General features: G+C 48.5%; 1 protein-coding gene across 1 annotated transcript in view; it reads left to right on the top strand.

Moving 5' to 3' along the window:
- The window catches only part of Coro1c (coronin 1C), a 77,450-nt gene that overhangs the window by 45,451 nt on the left and 16,067 nt on the right, over nucleotides 1-15,932 (top strand). The window contains exon 3 of the mRNA XM_076559936.1: nucleotides 6,462-6,584. Coding sequence (XP_076416051.1) covers nucleotides 6,462-6,584 — 123 coding nt within the window. The remainder of the gene's footprint in view (nucleotides 1-6,461; nucleotides 6,585-15,932) is intronic.

Below are 15,932 nucleotides of genomic sequence, written 5' to 3'. Positions count from 1 at the left end.
TCAAAAGGACTTTTTATAACAATGCCAAAGGGCGGGGCAAAAGACCTCCCCCTTGCTAGATCGAAGTACCGCACAGCCAAGTGCAGACCCTCCAAACACCTGGTAACCATGCCTCTGGTCAGATCATCCCCTGTGCAGCCCTGCTGGGTAAAGCAAGCTCGGATCTCACTAGGACACCACTGTGGAGGCAGTTGGTAGATAGCTTGCTGGAGGGAGTCAGCTCCATTTGGGTTCTAGGAGTTGAACTCAGGTCCTCAGGCTTGGCATCAAGTACCTTTGCCCATTGAACCATCTTGCCGGGCCCCACCATCACAATCTTAATAAATGGTGTACACTCTTTAGTAAAAAGTGTGGCTTGCTTCAGCTTTAATTTGATTTTGTTACGGGTAGGAAGGTCTTTGGAGGTTATAAACCATGAGAACGAGCTAGCTGCCATTCTGTAAGCATTCAGTGTGTCAGATTGTCGGTGTGCACCCAGAATGCCGTTCCCTGGTTCTAGTCATGCCTGTGCTGGTCTCACTGTGTGTAGTCAGTTTCCTCTGTGTGGTGCTACAGTGTGACGCTCCTTCATTGTTAGAAGGATTGGTGGTGACATCACAGCCAGAAGAAGCAGCTGCTCACAGAGTATCCATTTTTATTAACTCCCAGGTTTCTGGTGGCAGCCGCCAGGGATTGCAGGGTTACTGTTGCAACCTTTGCACAGCCCATGTCCTGGTGGGAACTTTCTTTCCCTATCCAAGTCTAGTAGGGATGGCCAGTGACGTTTTAGATAACTGCCTCTTGGGTGCTGTGCCTCCATTTATTTAGAGTGGGAATAACTAATGGACCATCAATGGTCCTGTTCGTACCACGAAAGCATTCACTGTCACCATTACCTGTTGGTGTTTATCTTAGTTGGTGTTTCTGTTGGCTAGCCAGAACTCATTCTGATGACCAGGCTGGCCTTGAACTCACAGAGATCCACTCACCTCTGACTCCCAAGTGCTGGGATTAAGGTGTGCACCACCGTGTTCTGCTTATTGTTGTTACTGGTTTCAGTAGACAGGAAGCTGCCCTTTTAGCAGTAGGCAGGTTCCTGGGAAAATATAACATGATGTTCTGATACTGTGGGCTGTTGTGACTCAGAGGGAATGGCGGGAATGCTGCTTGTCTCCGAGATCACACTTAGGTAAAGAATACACATGGTACCTACCTGCAAACTTGTAGCTGGTACTTTCAGCTGGCGTAGTTAGACAGGCTTCTTGTGTGTAGTTAGTGGCCCTCCTTCTCCCAGACCACACACCGCCCGTTGTTCTGGAGAGTCCAGTTCAGCACTGTGCTCGCTGTCACGGTGCCAGGTGAGGCTTGGGTCCAGAAGCCCTGGGAGAAGACAATTCAGCAGAAAAACTTTTGCTAAGGAAAAAAATATTAATGGTTGGTGACCAGTGAAATGGCTTGGTGGCTGGAGGCTTCTGCCACCAAGCCCGACATCTTGAGTTTCTGTCCTTAAGACCCACATGCTGGAAGGAGAGACCTGACTCCCAAAAGTTGTCCTGTGACCTCCACACCTATGTGCTGCCAGGACTCACTTTGTGTGTGCATGCACAAATAAACAATGGGATTTAAAATCTTAATGTAAAATTCATAGCAGTATATTGAGATGCTTGAGGTTTTTTATTTTTTATAGGAAGCATCCAATAAAATGGGATATGTACTCACCCACGAGGTTGAGCAGCTGTTAGAATTTTGCCATATTGGTTTCATCTCTCTTGAAAGGAAAGTCCAACAGCTGTGGCTGGAAAGCCACCCTTGTCCTTTCCTTCACCGGGGAGGATCTTCTCAAATCTGCTCACTCGTCTCTATTCTAAGTTGATTTCTTTTTAGTCCACGAGCAACCTCAGCAGTGTTAACATCACAGATCGACTGGACGTGAGCACACATGCTTCTGGTTTTTTTTTTTTGTTTGTTTTTTTTTTTTTTTTTTGGTTTTTTCGAGATAGGGTTTCTCTGTGTAGCTTTGCACCTTTCCTGGGACTCACTTGGTAGCCCAGGCTGGCCTCGAACTCGCAGAGATCCTCCTGGCTCTGCCTCCCGAGTGCTGGGATTAAAGGCGTGTGCCACCACCGCCCGGCTATCTGTTTTTATATGTATGTTTGTGGGCATGAAACGTTCACGCAAGTGTTGGTTCCCATGGTTGAGGACAGTGAGATGGTCTTACCTCTGCCGCTGTTGGCAACGCTGTCGCAGGGAATCTTCCTCATATAAAAACATAGGAACGTTTCCCTCACCAAGACCGTTTAGAAAGTGACACTTCTGGGGAGTGGCATCACTGTGGCTGTCCTTCCTTAAAATGTTATGTATTTATTTTTATGTGTATGAGGATTTTGCCTGCATACATGCCTGCCTGGTGCCCTTAGAGGCCAGAAGACGGTACTAGATCCTCCGGATCTGGAGTCACAGATGGTTGTGGGCTGCCATGTCAGTGGTGGGAACCAGACCCAGGTCCTCTGGAGGAGCCAGCTGGTGTGAGTGGGGGTTTGAACCTCATGTTTCCTGCTGCCCTTTGTCTGTACTGCCCTCTCCTCATGTCCTGAGGCCATCTCAGTGGCGTTCCCCGCTCTGTTCTTTGGAAAGCTGTTTCAGGCAATCTTTTGACGGGATCTTACTGTGTAGTCCCTGCTGGCCTGGAACTCCCTTTCCAGTGGTATTTCAAGTTGTCTTGTTTTGTTTTCATCGAGTAAGTTTTGACCAGTTACATCCTTTGTGTGTAAGCTTGTTTCACGTGGAGATGTCAGATGGTTGGTTTCTCTGCTGTGGCTCCTGGGTTCCCACCCTGTGCACGGCCAGCTTGTTGTCAGCCCTCTTCCTCCTGACGGTCTGGTGTTTGCTGTGCCTTCTTTGATTTCCTGACCCGTCTGACTTTGCTTTCTTGTTTCTGTTGTTATTGTTGCGTACTGTTTCATCTCTGCCCTGTTTTGGTCTGTACTCTGCTAGCCGTCCTCACTGCCTTTTTGCACAGTTAATTCATACCAAATTTACCATATTGACCACTTTTTTTGGTCTTTTTTTAAAAAACTCTTCTGAACAAAGATCCATTTGTGGTATTATTTTTGTTGAATGTCTTTTTTTGTTGTTGTTTGTTTTTTAAAAAGGATCACTCTTGAATGATGGTTTATTTGGACATAGGATACAAGGGTGACCTTTTCCAAAGCCCGGGTTTAATACAGCCCATCTCACTACTCTGTCCATGGATAAATATGCTCTTCTCTCTCAGGGGCGGCTTCTGAGGTGTGTGTGTGTGTGTGTGTGTGTGTGTGTGTGTGTGTGTGTGTGTGTGTGTGTGTGTGTCAGAGACAGAGAGACAGAGAGAGAAGCCCATGCACATACTATATTACATGAGACTTGTGCCTGTTGAGTCTAAAGACTCTTAGGCCTGTGCTGAAACCTGGAAAGTTTGTTTTTTGTTTGTTTTGGTTTTTGGTTTTGTTTAGACAGGGTTTCTTTGTGTAGCCCTGGCTGTCCTGGAGCTCACTTTGTAGACCAGGCCAGGCTCGAACCCACAGAGATCCGCCTGCCTCTGCCTCCCAAGTGCTGGGATTAAAGGCGTGTGCCGCCGCCGCCGCCGCCTCCACCACCACCACCACCACCACCTGGCTGAAACCTGAAAAATTCTTAGCCATTATCTACATATCTGTTTAGTTTTTGTCTGTCTTCTGTTCTGCAGGATTGTCTATTGACATGGGAACCAGACGCCATTCTGGTCTTCCTGTCTTAGGAGGTTTTAGGCGATGAACTATCACACATTCAAAAGGACAACTTTAAAACCACGGTGAGATGGAAGTTAGAAATGTTTATAGTGTCACACAGAGCAACACCGTGGAGCCCACCTGCACTAAACAATAGCACTTACCCAGGGGACAAGTCAGCTAGGTGTCCATCTCCTGTGGCTTTTGTAGGACTACAGTGAGAACTGGTGAACCCATCTCCTCCTCCTTTAGGGAGGAGAGACGTTCTGGAGATGTGCTGCGGGTCTCTGACACAAGAGGCAGGAAGGCGGTTCCGTTCAGCATGATGAATGGCTGGTGTTGGCTCAGACTTTGGGAGTCTGACCCCAAACAGTTTATTATAGCCATATTAGGCACAGCGCAATTTGGTGAAAACTTTGCTGGTGATAATTAACTCAGTCCCGTGCGCACAATAAAGCTAAGACACGACTGTATCGAAACTCTCTGTAAAGGACCCGTGACCTCTTCCATAAAGATGGGTTGGTAGATTGAGTACATGTGACACCCTCCGTGAAGATAGATTTTATAGATTGGCAAGCTCATGATAAGGGTATAGTGGAGGGTAGTGCAAAGGTCACCAGGCTATTAACCGTGTCTGTTCCCAGCCTTCTGGGTGGATAACAGGTTGTGCATCCCTTCCTTTGAAGGAACAACCCTGTGTGTTTAACATTCCTGGTTCCCCTTGTGCTTGTCCATGAGCACAAGAGCCTCCGGGCCTCCCACATTATGATAGGGTGGATCCCAGTGTTTGCTGAATTCTGCAGTGTGTCACGTCCTAGGACACTAACAAACGTCCAGGGACCTTGTTTGGCTTGCTTAATGTCACATCTGCTGGTAAAGACTAAACTGTCAGCACTCCGTTACAGGTGAAGAACTGGGAAGGGTTCCACAGCTAAGCCCGTACTTGGGAAATGGATGTCACTCTGGCCTGGCCGTCTTGGTTCTGAATGCTGTGCTTTGCCAGATTCTTTAATGATGTGGTGTCCACTGGCATTTCCTGTTTTTCCTTTTCTTTTTGTTGCAATGCTGGGGACTGAACCCCAGGTCTTGTGTATGCTAGGTGAGCATTCTGCCACTGAGCCAGATCCCCAGCCCGTGTTTAGTGACTTCTGCAGGGAAAGGGGAATCTCTGAAGGAACTGCAGGTCTGGGCATCTTTAAGCCTCATCATAGATCACGTCTTCTTAGCAACCCTTGGCCATGCTGTGACAATGCACACTGTCGCTGGAGCCTTCGTGGATGCCCTCTTGACCTCCACTCCTTGGTGAGCACAGGGCTGCCCCTTCCACATCGAGGCTCCAGCACTCAGTGTCGTGTCTGTCAGTAAAAATGTACAGGTAATTAAAGAATGTATTGGTTAATTCTTAGTGGTGGGGTAATGTAAATAAACTACCGACAGTAGCCGTTTTATGACGTGCCTGTTACGTCCCAGGTATTGTAAGTCATCTTGACATATTTTACCCAGACCACCATTAACACAGTTGTCTTGATTGGCCCCAATTGTTAGATTGGCTTGTTAGATTCTAACACATAACACAGGCACTTTGTGGTAACTTCGAACAACATCTTCTTAGTGGAATATGGAACTGGGTGAGAAAGTCCAGCCCAGTGTGGAACCAACTGGAAAGGTCCAGCATGGTGTGAACTGGACCGTGAAACCAGATGGAAAGGTCCATCGTGGTGTGAACTACTGGACTGTGGAACCAGGTGGGAAGGTCCAGCCCGGTATGAGCTGGATTGTGGAACTCTCTGGAAAGGTCCAGCATGCTGTGAGCTGGACTGTGGAACTGGGTGGGAAGGTTCTGCCTGGTGTGAACTGGACTTTGTAACCAGGTGGAAAGGTCCAGCATGCTGTGAGCTGGACTGACTGGCGTCTCTGTTGATGGAGGTGTCACAGCCCCACCCCTTAGCGCTGTGCAGTAGCTCCAGCTTTCCTTTAGACTGAACAGTCAGTCATTTCTGAAGCAGTCACCACATCTACCGCCAGCTTGTTCTCTTAAGCTCAGGTGGGCTGGAGAAGTGGATCAGCAGTTGAAAGTTGATACTGCTCTCACAGAGGACCCAAGTTCACTTTCCAGCTCAGAGCTGCCTATAACTCCAGCTCCAAGTGGATCAGCACCCCTGGTCTCCACAGGCACGGCACTCCTGTACACACAGATCACATAATTTAGAATAAAGTCAACTTTTAAAAAGGGAATTATATTTTACATTTTAAGTAATACCAAAGCCCCCCTTAACCCAGCAAAACCTGTCTACAACAATATGACTGCTATAGAACTGTATATTAGGGAAGACATGCATTCTCTTTGCTATTTTGTCTTTGTTTGTTTGTTGTTTTTCAAGACAGGGTCTTCTCTGTGTGGCCCTGCCTGTCTTGGAACTCACTTTGTAGACCAGGCTGGTCTCAAATTCAGAAATCCACCTGCCTCTGCCTCCCAAGTGCTGAGATTAAATGTGTGCACCACTACTGCCTGGCTGTCTTTGCTGTTTTTAATGCAGACAAAATATTTTGGTTCTAGAACTTTGGGTCCTTGTAATGTGGTGGAGTGCCATTAGTAACTGTTCTAGAGTGAAAATGGACGGTTCCTCCTGTTGGCCCCGAGGAAGAGGAACATGATCAAACAGACTGCGGCACCTGGGGTGGGGATGAGGAGGAAGTGCTGGTGGTGTTACATGATTGGTTTGTCTCTTCTTTCAGACGGGGCGAATTGACAAATCCTACCCCACAGTATGTGGCCACACAGGACCAGTGCTGGACATAGACTGGTGTCCACACAACGATCAGGTTATTGCCAGCGGCTCAGAGGACTGCACCGTTATGGTAAGTGCCTAGGGTGTGGCATGATGACGCATCCTAGCCTTGTGGAGCCCATTGGCTTATACATTACGGCTGAACGACAAGCCTTGTGTCAATGAGTTGTATGTTCTCCGTTCTGTTCTGTTCTGTCTGGGGGTGACGACCTGCCCATTGATAGTTGATATCTGTAGGGAAGATCTGAGTGCAAGTAAGACAAGCACCCTACCAAAAAATAAATAGAGCGAAGAAGACTGTTGTCCTAAACTGTGTGCTCCATGGCAGCAGATAAAGTCGACTAACAGCAAGTGTTGGGGTCAATGGGAGCATGGCAAGGGCTGCTTTCCACGCTGATGGTGGAAAGTATTTCCACCTGCTGCTGAAGAGGTGTGTTAGGTTTTGTTTTAACTTTTATTTGTGTTGTGTGTGTATGGGTGTTTGGCCTATGTGCATCCCTATCTGTGCACCCTGTAAATGTAGCACCCACATTGGCCAGAAGCGGGCATTGGAACTGGAGTTAACAAATCATGAGCTGCCACGTGGGAGCTTGAACCCAGGTCCTTTGTAAGAGCAGTGAGTGTTCTTAACCACTGAGCCATCTCTCTGGCCTCAAAAAGTTTGTTTTGAAAAGATCTTTCTTGCTAGGTGGCCCATGCTGCTGTTGAAACTCCTCTGATGATCTTCCTACTTCAGTTTCCCAGTTATTTCCTCAAGGCACCTTTCAGGAGACAGCATCCTGCTCCTGAGTGTACACTTTGAACAGGACTACTGACTTGGATCAATTTTCAGTGTGCGCTGGTAGTTTACATCAGCTAAACACCAGCTAGAATCATTTAGGAAGAGAGGATATCTATCAGTTGAGAAAATGCTCCCACTAGATTGGCTTCTGGGCAAGCCTTTGGGGCGTTTTCTTAACTAATGATAGATGGGAGAGGGCCCAGCTCACTGCGGGCAGTGACCACCCTGGACTGGTGGCCCTGGGTTCTATAAGAACACAGGCTGAGCAGGCCAGTAAGCAGCACCCTCCATGGCCTCTGCATCAGCTCCCGCCTCCAGGACTGTGCCCTGTTGGAGTTCCTGCCCTCCCTCCCTCAGTGATGGACAGTGATGTGGAAGTATGAGGCTGAGGTAAGCTCTGTCCTCCCCAGCTTGCTTTTTGTCATGGTGTTTATCACAGCATTAGGAACCCTGGCTCAGACACAACACTTTCCCAAAATATGTCAACAAGGTCAGGTGGGAGCAGGGCGGGCAGGGCTGCTGTTGATTACCTCAGAATGGGCTGTCTGTCGTCTACCTTAGGCAGAGCTCAGAGAACCACAGTCCTTCCATTTTCTTTCTGTTGTCTATGGACCAAAACATTGTTTAAGGTGCTTTGTTACTAAAATGTGCATCGACGAATTAGTTCCTGAACTGCATTATTTAAACATTTCCCCACCTTCCTCCCTCGTGGGCTTTTGGCAGCTGAAAGCAAAGCGTATTGAATGTGCTGCCAGTAAAGGAGTCCTTCTGTGTGTGTGCTGGCTGGACTGACGGCCAGTGACCGTGGATGTGTTTGCTGTGGAAGGGAACACAGGTTAGACCTGATGCCAGAACCTACAGCTGAGAGTCCTGACTGCTGTGAGAAGCCGGTCGGATCTGTTTCCTCATTGCCAGCCTTACTGATCACAGTACCCCTTAAAACAACGTCCATAAAACACCAGTATTTAAAGAATGTCGAGGTGAAGTGAATGGAGTGGGCGGGTGATTTCTTACTCTGCCGCCCTCCATGCCCTCCCCACACCCTCTACTCTGTGAGTGTCTCTTTCTCTAGGATGCTGCTCGCTCACCTGTGCCTCTCTAAATGCCAACTGTGCACAGCAGCGGATGTGTCTTCCCCGTCTGTCAGTTTCTTACAGGACGCCTGTTGTAGAATGCCGATGTTTTGATCTGTACTTTGCAACTGTCTGGATTTTGCTGGCTGTCCTTCTGGAGCAGGTCAGGGGCTCCGGCCTGAATTTCCTGCAGATGTGAAGCTAGATCCCAGAGTTGATGTAGGTCCAGCCCCTGAGGCCAGGCTCCTGAGGTTCTCTCCTGTTGGGTTTGCACAGCTATCAGAGCTTCATTCGTCCCTACAGCTCGTGACTCTTTGAGGAGCCCAGACTGGCTCCATAGCTGCTGCTGCTCTCTCGCTTTCTCCTCAGTTGCCTGGTGTTCGGATTGCATAGGAAGGGGACAGGGTGAGCACCTGATTCTCAGCTTACCCTGTTTCCACGGTGACACGTTAGCACACCATCATCCTCAGAAAAGGAAGTTTTCCCTTCACTTTATCTGAACATATTTGATCAGTTTCAAAAATATCGTGTCTCCAAGCTCAGCCTGCCCTGTCTTCCCCCCTGAGACCCAAAGTGGCTGTGTAATCTTTGATCACTTTCCTGGCTGTGATTCATTCAAGGGTCTCAGGCTCACCTTGGGCATCTCTGGCAGACTGTGATTGGCCATTTCTGTTACACCCTGATTTCTCTGAGTGGAAAGTGATGTTTCTGTATCATGGTCTGGGTGTGAGGGTAATTGTGATCACTGTGTCGTTGTTGCCCATTCTTAGTCATCTGAGAGCAGCGGTTCTCAGCCTTCCTAACACTGTGACCCTTGGACACAGTTCCTCCTCAGGGTGTGGTGACCCCAACCACAAAATCATCTTCGTTGCTACTTCATTACTGTAATTCTGCTATTGTTATGATTGTAATGTAAATAGTGTAGTTTTTAAAATAAAAATTTTATGTGTATGAGTGTTTTACCTACATGTATGTATGTGTACCATGTGTATGAATGGAGCCTATAGAGCCCAGAAGTGGGTGTTGGATCTTTTGGAACTGGATTTATATAGATAGTTGTGGGCTGCCTTGTGAATGCAGGGAATTGAACCCTGCTCCTCTGGAAAAGGAGCCAGTGCTCTAACTGAGGAGCCACCTCTCCAGCCCTGACCATAGTTTATAAGGAGGACAATAGCTTTTACACCCATGCTGTTGCTTTTCTCCATCCACTACTGAAGTTGTTCAAGCTTGGTATGGATCTAGCTTGACACCTGTTACCACAGCACTCTGGAGACTGAGACAGGAAGAGCACAAGTTTGAGAACATCCTGGGTAGCCCTGTCAATAAAAAGTAGTCATCCCTCAGGACCACTGACCCAGAATCTAGAACGCACGCACGCATGTTCCAATGTTCCAGTCATGTGTATTGAATGTCTGGTGTTGTGTATAACCTATGTGTCCATTATACACAGATCATCTGTACAGATATGTGTTACAGAGATCTGTAGATTACTTACAATCCCCAGTACAATGTAAGTGCCCTATAACTGGTTCTTAAGTTGTATTGGTTAGGAAATAACAAGTCTATACAAGTTCAGTACATCTTTATCTCCCCCAGCCACAAACACACACCAATCTGCCGTTGACAAAGTCATGACCCACAGATGAAGATCTGACTGGCTATTGTTTGATTTTCTTTTGGCAAATGGCATTGCTGTGAAAGTCAGAAAATTAGCTTTCTTTTACTTATCAGGCATTCCTTTTGCTTAGTTACAGGTTTTTTTTTTCAAACTGTTACATTGTTGGTAATTCAGAAATCAGTGCTCTACCAGGTGGTAGTGGTACATGCCTTTAATCCCAGCATTTGGGAAGAAGAGCCAGGCAGATCTCTGTGAGTTCGAGGACAGGCAGGGCTACACAGAGAAACCCTGTCTCAAAAAATAAACCAAAACAAAACAAAAACAAACAAACAAACAAAAAAAGAATCAGTGTTCCTAAATACATGGTGTGGTATATTAATATAGTCTTTAAAAAATTTTTAGATTTGTGTGTTTTATGTGTATGCATGTTTGGTCTGCATGCATATATGTTCACTACATGTATGCCTGGTGCCCAAAGAGGCCAGAAGAGGACATAGGATCCCTTGGAACTAGAGCTACAGATGTTTATGTTATGAGCTGCCACATGGGTGCTGGGAGCCGAACCCAGGTCCTCTATAAGAGCAGCCAGTGGTCTTAACCGCTAAGCCATCTCTCCGGCCCCCTAGTTTCAAGTCATTCCCCCACCCCGGAAAATTATCCCAAATCATCAGGGGATTTTTTTGTTGTTGTTCTCTTGTGAAATAGGGTCTTGTATTATAACCCAGAATGACCTCAAGCACACAGTGTCCTTGCCTTGGCTGAGACTGTAGGTGTGCCCTACCATGCACAGTTTGGGGGCTCCTGTGACCTTTCCTGTCTTCAGTATTTGTCAGTTTGTTCCAGACCTTGTTGTATTCTGAGACACTCGCCACGTAGCCCTGTGGCCCGGAACTTCTGTGTAGGCCAGGCTGGCCTGGAGTTCCCAGCTCCACTTGCTCTGTCTCCTGGGTGAGATTTGCATACATGGGTTTGCTCCAGGCCTGTCTTCTTTCTGTAGACTGTAGGTCTTGTTGATGCGTCTTCCGTTTCTTTACCTTGGAGAACTTCTCCGTTCGTGTACAGTGCCCATTTGACTTGGTTCAGTGCCAAGTCCTACAGCCTTTGCCTTTTTCGGCCTGGCAGTCGAGCTGTAGACTTTGGACGAGGAGCGTGGCCCTCCAGTGCCAGTGACCTCCTCGAGGCTTGTCTGCCCGGTGGCCCGAGTGAAGGCAGTGGTGGTACAAGGCTCCTGGTGGACCAGAGTCCGACAGCTCTTCCCCTTGACACTGCACTTAGAAGGCCGCGCCCATCTGTGGCGGTCAGCAGGAAGACAGCACAGGTGCTGTGCAGGTAGCCGGGTGGTCTCCTGTGGAGACATCCACTTTACAAGCAGCTCTCTCTTCATCCGGGACCAGCTTAAGCACTTGGGTGGACTGATGACCACGGCAGGAGGTGTTTCCAGTGATTATAGAGATCAGCTCTCTAGATGCTGCAGCCCACACAGCGGGAGGTGGGGGAGGTGCCTTGGGCTGACGAGCTCTCCAGTGCCAGTGCTCCCCAGTGCCAGTGCTCCCCAGTGCCAGTGCTCCCCAGTGCCAGCGCTCCCCAGTGCCAGCGCTCCCCAGTGCCAGCGCTCCCCAGTGCCAGTGCTCTTAGGCCTTCCTCAGGTGGCCGGCCTCCCCCCTCGTTACTGCCGTCTTCATGGACCTTTGCTCCTCTTAGCCACTTGGGTGGCTACTTCTTATTTGGAGTTCATTAATGTTTTGTTTGTTTATTTTATTTTATGTGTCTGTACGCTCACATGAGTTTACGTGCACCGTGAGCATGCTAGAGCCGCAGAGACCAGAGGACAGCATTGGGTTCTTGGGGGCTGGAGTTGTTAAAGAGGGTTGTGAGCCACCTTGTGGGCGCTGGGGATTGAACCCAGCTTTGCTGCAAGGGTAGCCAGTGCTCGGTTGAACCATCTCCAGTGTGCCCAAGCCTTGATTTTTAAAGCGATTTTTAAAATTTCTAATTTTTTTATTTGTCTTTTAAAATTTCAGTTCTGATTTATGTTTCTTTTCTTAATGTCTTTTTAATCTCATTTTGAAATAGCATGCTAGTTTTTTTATTAACTTTTGAAGCATGTCTTTTTAGCATACTTTAAAATTTTTTTTTAGATTTATGTATTTTATGTGTGGGGGTGTTTTATCTGTGTCTGTCTATGCACTACATGTGTGCTTGTTGCCCATGTAGGTCAGAAGAGGGCCCTGGATCCCCCAGAACTGGAGTTGTAGAAGTTTGTGACCCACTCTGTGGGTGCTGGGACTAGAACCTGGATCCTCCAGCAACAAGAGCCCTTACCTGCTGGCCATCTCCCTCACTCCACCCTGTCATGTGGGAGTGCACATGTGTGCCTGAGTGCTCCCACCGAAGTTTTGTGTGAGTTCAGTTTGAAGTTTCCAGAAGGTGGCTTGCTTTGGCTTTCTGCTCTCACAGAGTGTGTTATGTAGTGTTTAGAAATGTGGAGGCTTGCTCTCCCGGCCCGCCTTTTGTCTGGCCTTTCTCATTCCCATGCCTGTCCATGTCGTTGTCCCGTCCCGTCCCCCACCCACCCCCATTTCCTGCCTGCTCCAGCGGGATCAACCCTTCCCTCAGGGCTCTCTTCCATTGGCCCCTTGCTGGGGGTCTGAGACCACTAGGCCCAGGGCGGATCTGCCTCTGCAGTCCTCGGGGTGGGGGTAGGGAAGGTGGCCAGAGTGTCAGTCACCGCTCTGCCGGGTCAGGGAAGTAGTGCCCCGTGACTTGGATTTTGGGTTCTTGTCTGCCCCTGAGTGCTTTGGTCTGCTACCTGCTCTGTTGTACTTGAGGTGTGGGCAAATCCCCAAACCAGCTGTCATTCAGACCTCGCTCTTCCCAGAATCCTCTGCCGCTGCCCCTGTCCTGGCAGAGCAAACACTTTGTTAGTTAAGTAGTGCTCTGGGCTAAATCTTCCTAATTTCCCTAAACTCTTAAGTATGGGCCTGGCACTTCGATCACACTTTAATCACTCAGTGGCTCTAAATTGTGTGTTCTGACAGACGTGTTGAAGCTTTCAGAGCTGAGCAGCTGAAGGGAACTTCACAGGCACGCCTGCTCATCTCCCTGTCTGTCCTGAGGGCAGTAGATTGTAGACTTACACACACACACACACACACACACACACACACACACACACACACACACCCCTCTTCATTTTAAACAGAAGAGCTCTTCGTGGGCTACTGGCAGGGGCAGTGGCCCCAGAGCCTCGGGTGATAGACAACGTGCTGGGGTCTCAGGCCAGCTGAGAAGTTCCCAGACTCTCAGCCACCGCCTCACGTAGACAGTGGGGCGCTGACAGAAAGCCAGGCCTGTGGAGAGGGTCGGGCGGAACTGGAAGTTCATAAGGACTGCAAGACCACCTTCAATACATTCCGTAGGAGAGTACGCAGAGCCAGTGCGTCACATGGCTGTGAGAGGGTCCGCTCCACTTTAAAAACTGCTTTTGAATTATTGAAGCCCTTTGGGTTGTAAACGTGAATCTGTTCATTGTATCGGCTGACTCGGTTGAAGTGGCATCTCCAGTGTTAGGCCAGAAAAGGCCAATCCCCACTATTTATCTGCAGCTTTAATTTAGGCCTCCCTTGCTTCCTCTTCCAGATGCTAGATGATAGGTGTGCTCACCAAGCTGGCGTCTCCATCTTGATTGTTTTTTGCATTTTACTTGGTGTGGTGGGGGAAGTTCGTGGAGGTCAGAAGGGCGCCTTTCGGGGAATTGGTTCTCTTTCTGCCTTGCTGAGGCTGGGTCCCCGTCTGTGCCGCTGTGGAGTCAGGGTTAGGTGGCCCATGAGCTCCAGGCAGCCCTCCTGCCTCCTCCTCCTCCTCCTGGGGGAGGCAGGTGTTGCAGCTGGCACCACGGTGTCCATCTTTCACGGACTTCAGGGCTTGAACCCTGCTGTCAGCAGTCACCTCTACCCACTGAGCCGCCTTGCCAGCCCCGCCTCCCCATCTTTTAAGGGTTTTTCTGTCTGTGTATATATTGGTTTTTCAAGACACAGTTTCTCCGTGTAGCCTTGGCTGTCACTCAGTAGACCAGGCTACCTTGAACTCACAGAGAGATCTGCGTGCCTCCACCTCCGCCTCCCGAGTGCTGGATTTAAAGGCGTGTGCACTAAGCACACCTAGCAAAACTGTGCATTTTTGAAATGTGCCTTGGTGTTTTGTCTGCACGTGTGTGGGTGTCAGATCCCCTGGCACTGGAGTTACAGACAGTTGTGAGCTGCCATGTGGGTGCTGGGAATCAAACCTGGGTCCTCTGGAAGAGCATCCAGTGCTCTTAACTGCTGAACCATCTCTCCAGCCCTTAAAGGCCTGAAAGTGGAGTCAGGTGGACCCCTTGCATTTTAGGTCCTGCTGTTGGAACAGTGTTTGACACTAACGAGCAGCAGGTAAGTTCTCCTCCCAGAGCTTGCTTGTTGCCTTTGGCCAGTCCAGGGTTCTGTGGTGTGCCTTCTGTTCTTTGGCGATGGCTTCATATGGAGAGTTTTTGAGATTGTGGTTTCTAAATATTTTACTTGGAGAAATTTTAGCCCTTGTAAATGGCAGGGACTGAAATACTTCCAAGAACAGTCAAGTTAGGTCCATGACTGCTGTTGGCCACCCTTGTTGTCTGGAGAGCAGTGGTCAGACATAAATGCCGAAGCTGTAGTTGAGGCCGGGGAGGGAGGTGCAAAGCGATGTCTCCAGAGTCTGCGAGATGGAAAGAGAGCCCTTAGCTGTCTTCAGCCGTCACATCTAAGCAGTAGCAAATTATTTATTTTTGGTGAATGCTTTCACTCACCCCTCTTCTCAAATTAGTCTTTAGCCTATAGAAGTAAACAAAAATAAACACTGGACCGTGTTTCCTTGTGCTTTTATCATGGGTTTTTCCAGCAAACTTTATTCCTTACCGTAGAAGTGGAAGCTGTGCTGTAGTGTGTCCCGGGGTGTGTCTTGTGTACAGATTGCCTCTGGGATGTTGATCGTTTGCCTTTGGCGGATCCACACTTAGTTCCAGGCTCAGCTTGCTCTCCAGAAAATTCTCAGGCACCACATCTGCCTCATGGGGCCTCCAGGCTGCTCTACAGCAAATCCCTCACCTGGTGTCTTGAGAGACTTCTCTGAGTCCCTCTGAAATCAGTGCCTTTGGCTTTTTAAAAACAGGACCTTTTGCAAAGAAAGCACTCCGAGCCTGTAATTGTAGTGCCTCCTCCAGTAGCGAGTTCCCAGAGGGTGGTCAAGATAGGAGAGTGGGGTCTGGAAACAGTTTGTGCGCTTTCAATTTGTGCTGTGTTTGGAAAATAAAACCATTAAAGCAACTGCATTCATACTTAAGAGGAGCCCAGTTTCTCCCTGCCCTGTCTCCATTGGAGGGGCTCCCTGTCCTCTTCCCTGGGCAGGCTTTCACACGCACAAAGGACACTGTCATTCGGTTGTCCCAAACACAAGCTTGAGAAGCTTTTTCAGAACCTTGCTGGGTTTTCAGTATTGATACCCTCTTTCGTCTGGAAGCCCTTTGGGGCTCATTGTTTTCCTTTCTTTCAGAACAAAACATGCTGTAGTAATGTGTTGTCCAATAGAACGTCTAAGGGACTTGAAGGCTTTTGTTTGTGTTTTCCTTTTAATAGTTGGGTGGTGACTTGTCCATGATGTGCTGAGGCACCCTCTGTGGAAGATATTTCTGCTGTTTGCCTCCCAGCTCACTCAATGTTTGTGAGAAAGCAGGTTGGTGTTGGGGTACCAGTCTGTAGACACAGCAGAGAACAGCTCACCAGCCTGCCAGACAGCATCAGCACTAAGTGTCCCGGGCATAAACCAGGGCTTTCACACGCAGGGCATGTTGGGTGTAAGTGGGCACCAGTTAGTTCAGTTTAAGACAAGATTCCTTTCAGAAGTCCCAGTGTTCAAACCTAAAAGTGTGTGTGGCCA

This window comes from Peromyscus maniculatus, chromosome 23 (assembly GCF_049852395.1).
Source record: "Peromyscus maniculatus bairdii isolate BWxNUB_F1_BW_parent chromosome 23, HU_Pman_BW_mat_3.1, whole genome shotgun sequence".
Taxonomy (NCBI): domain Eukaryota; kingdom Metazoa; phylum Chordata; class Mammalia; order Rodentia; family Cricetidae; genus Peromyscus; species Peromyscus maniculatus.
Note: the sequence above shows the minus strand (reverse complement) of the source record. Positions and strands in the feature narration are given on the sequence as shown.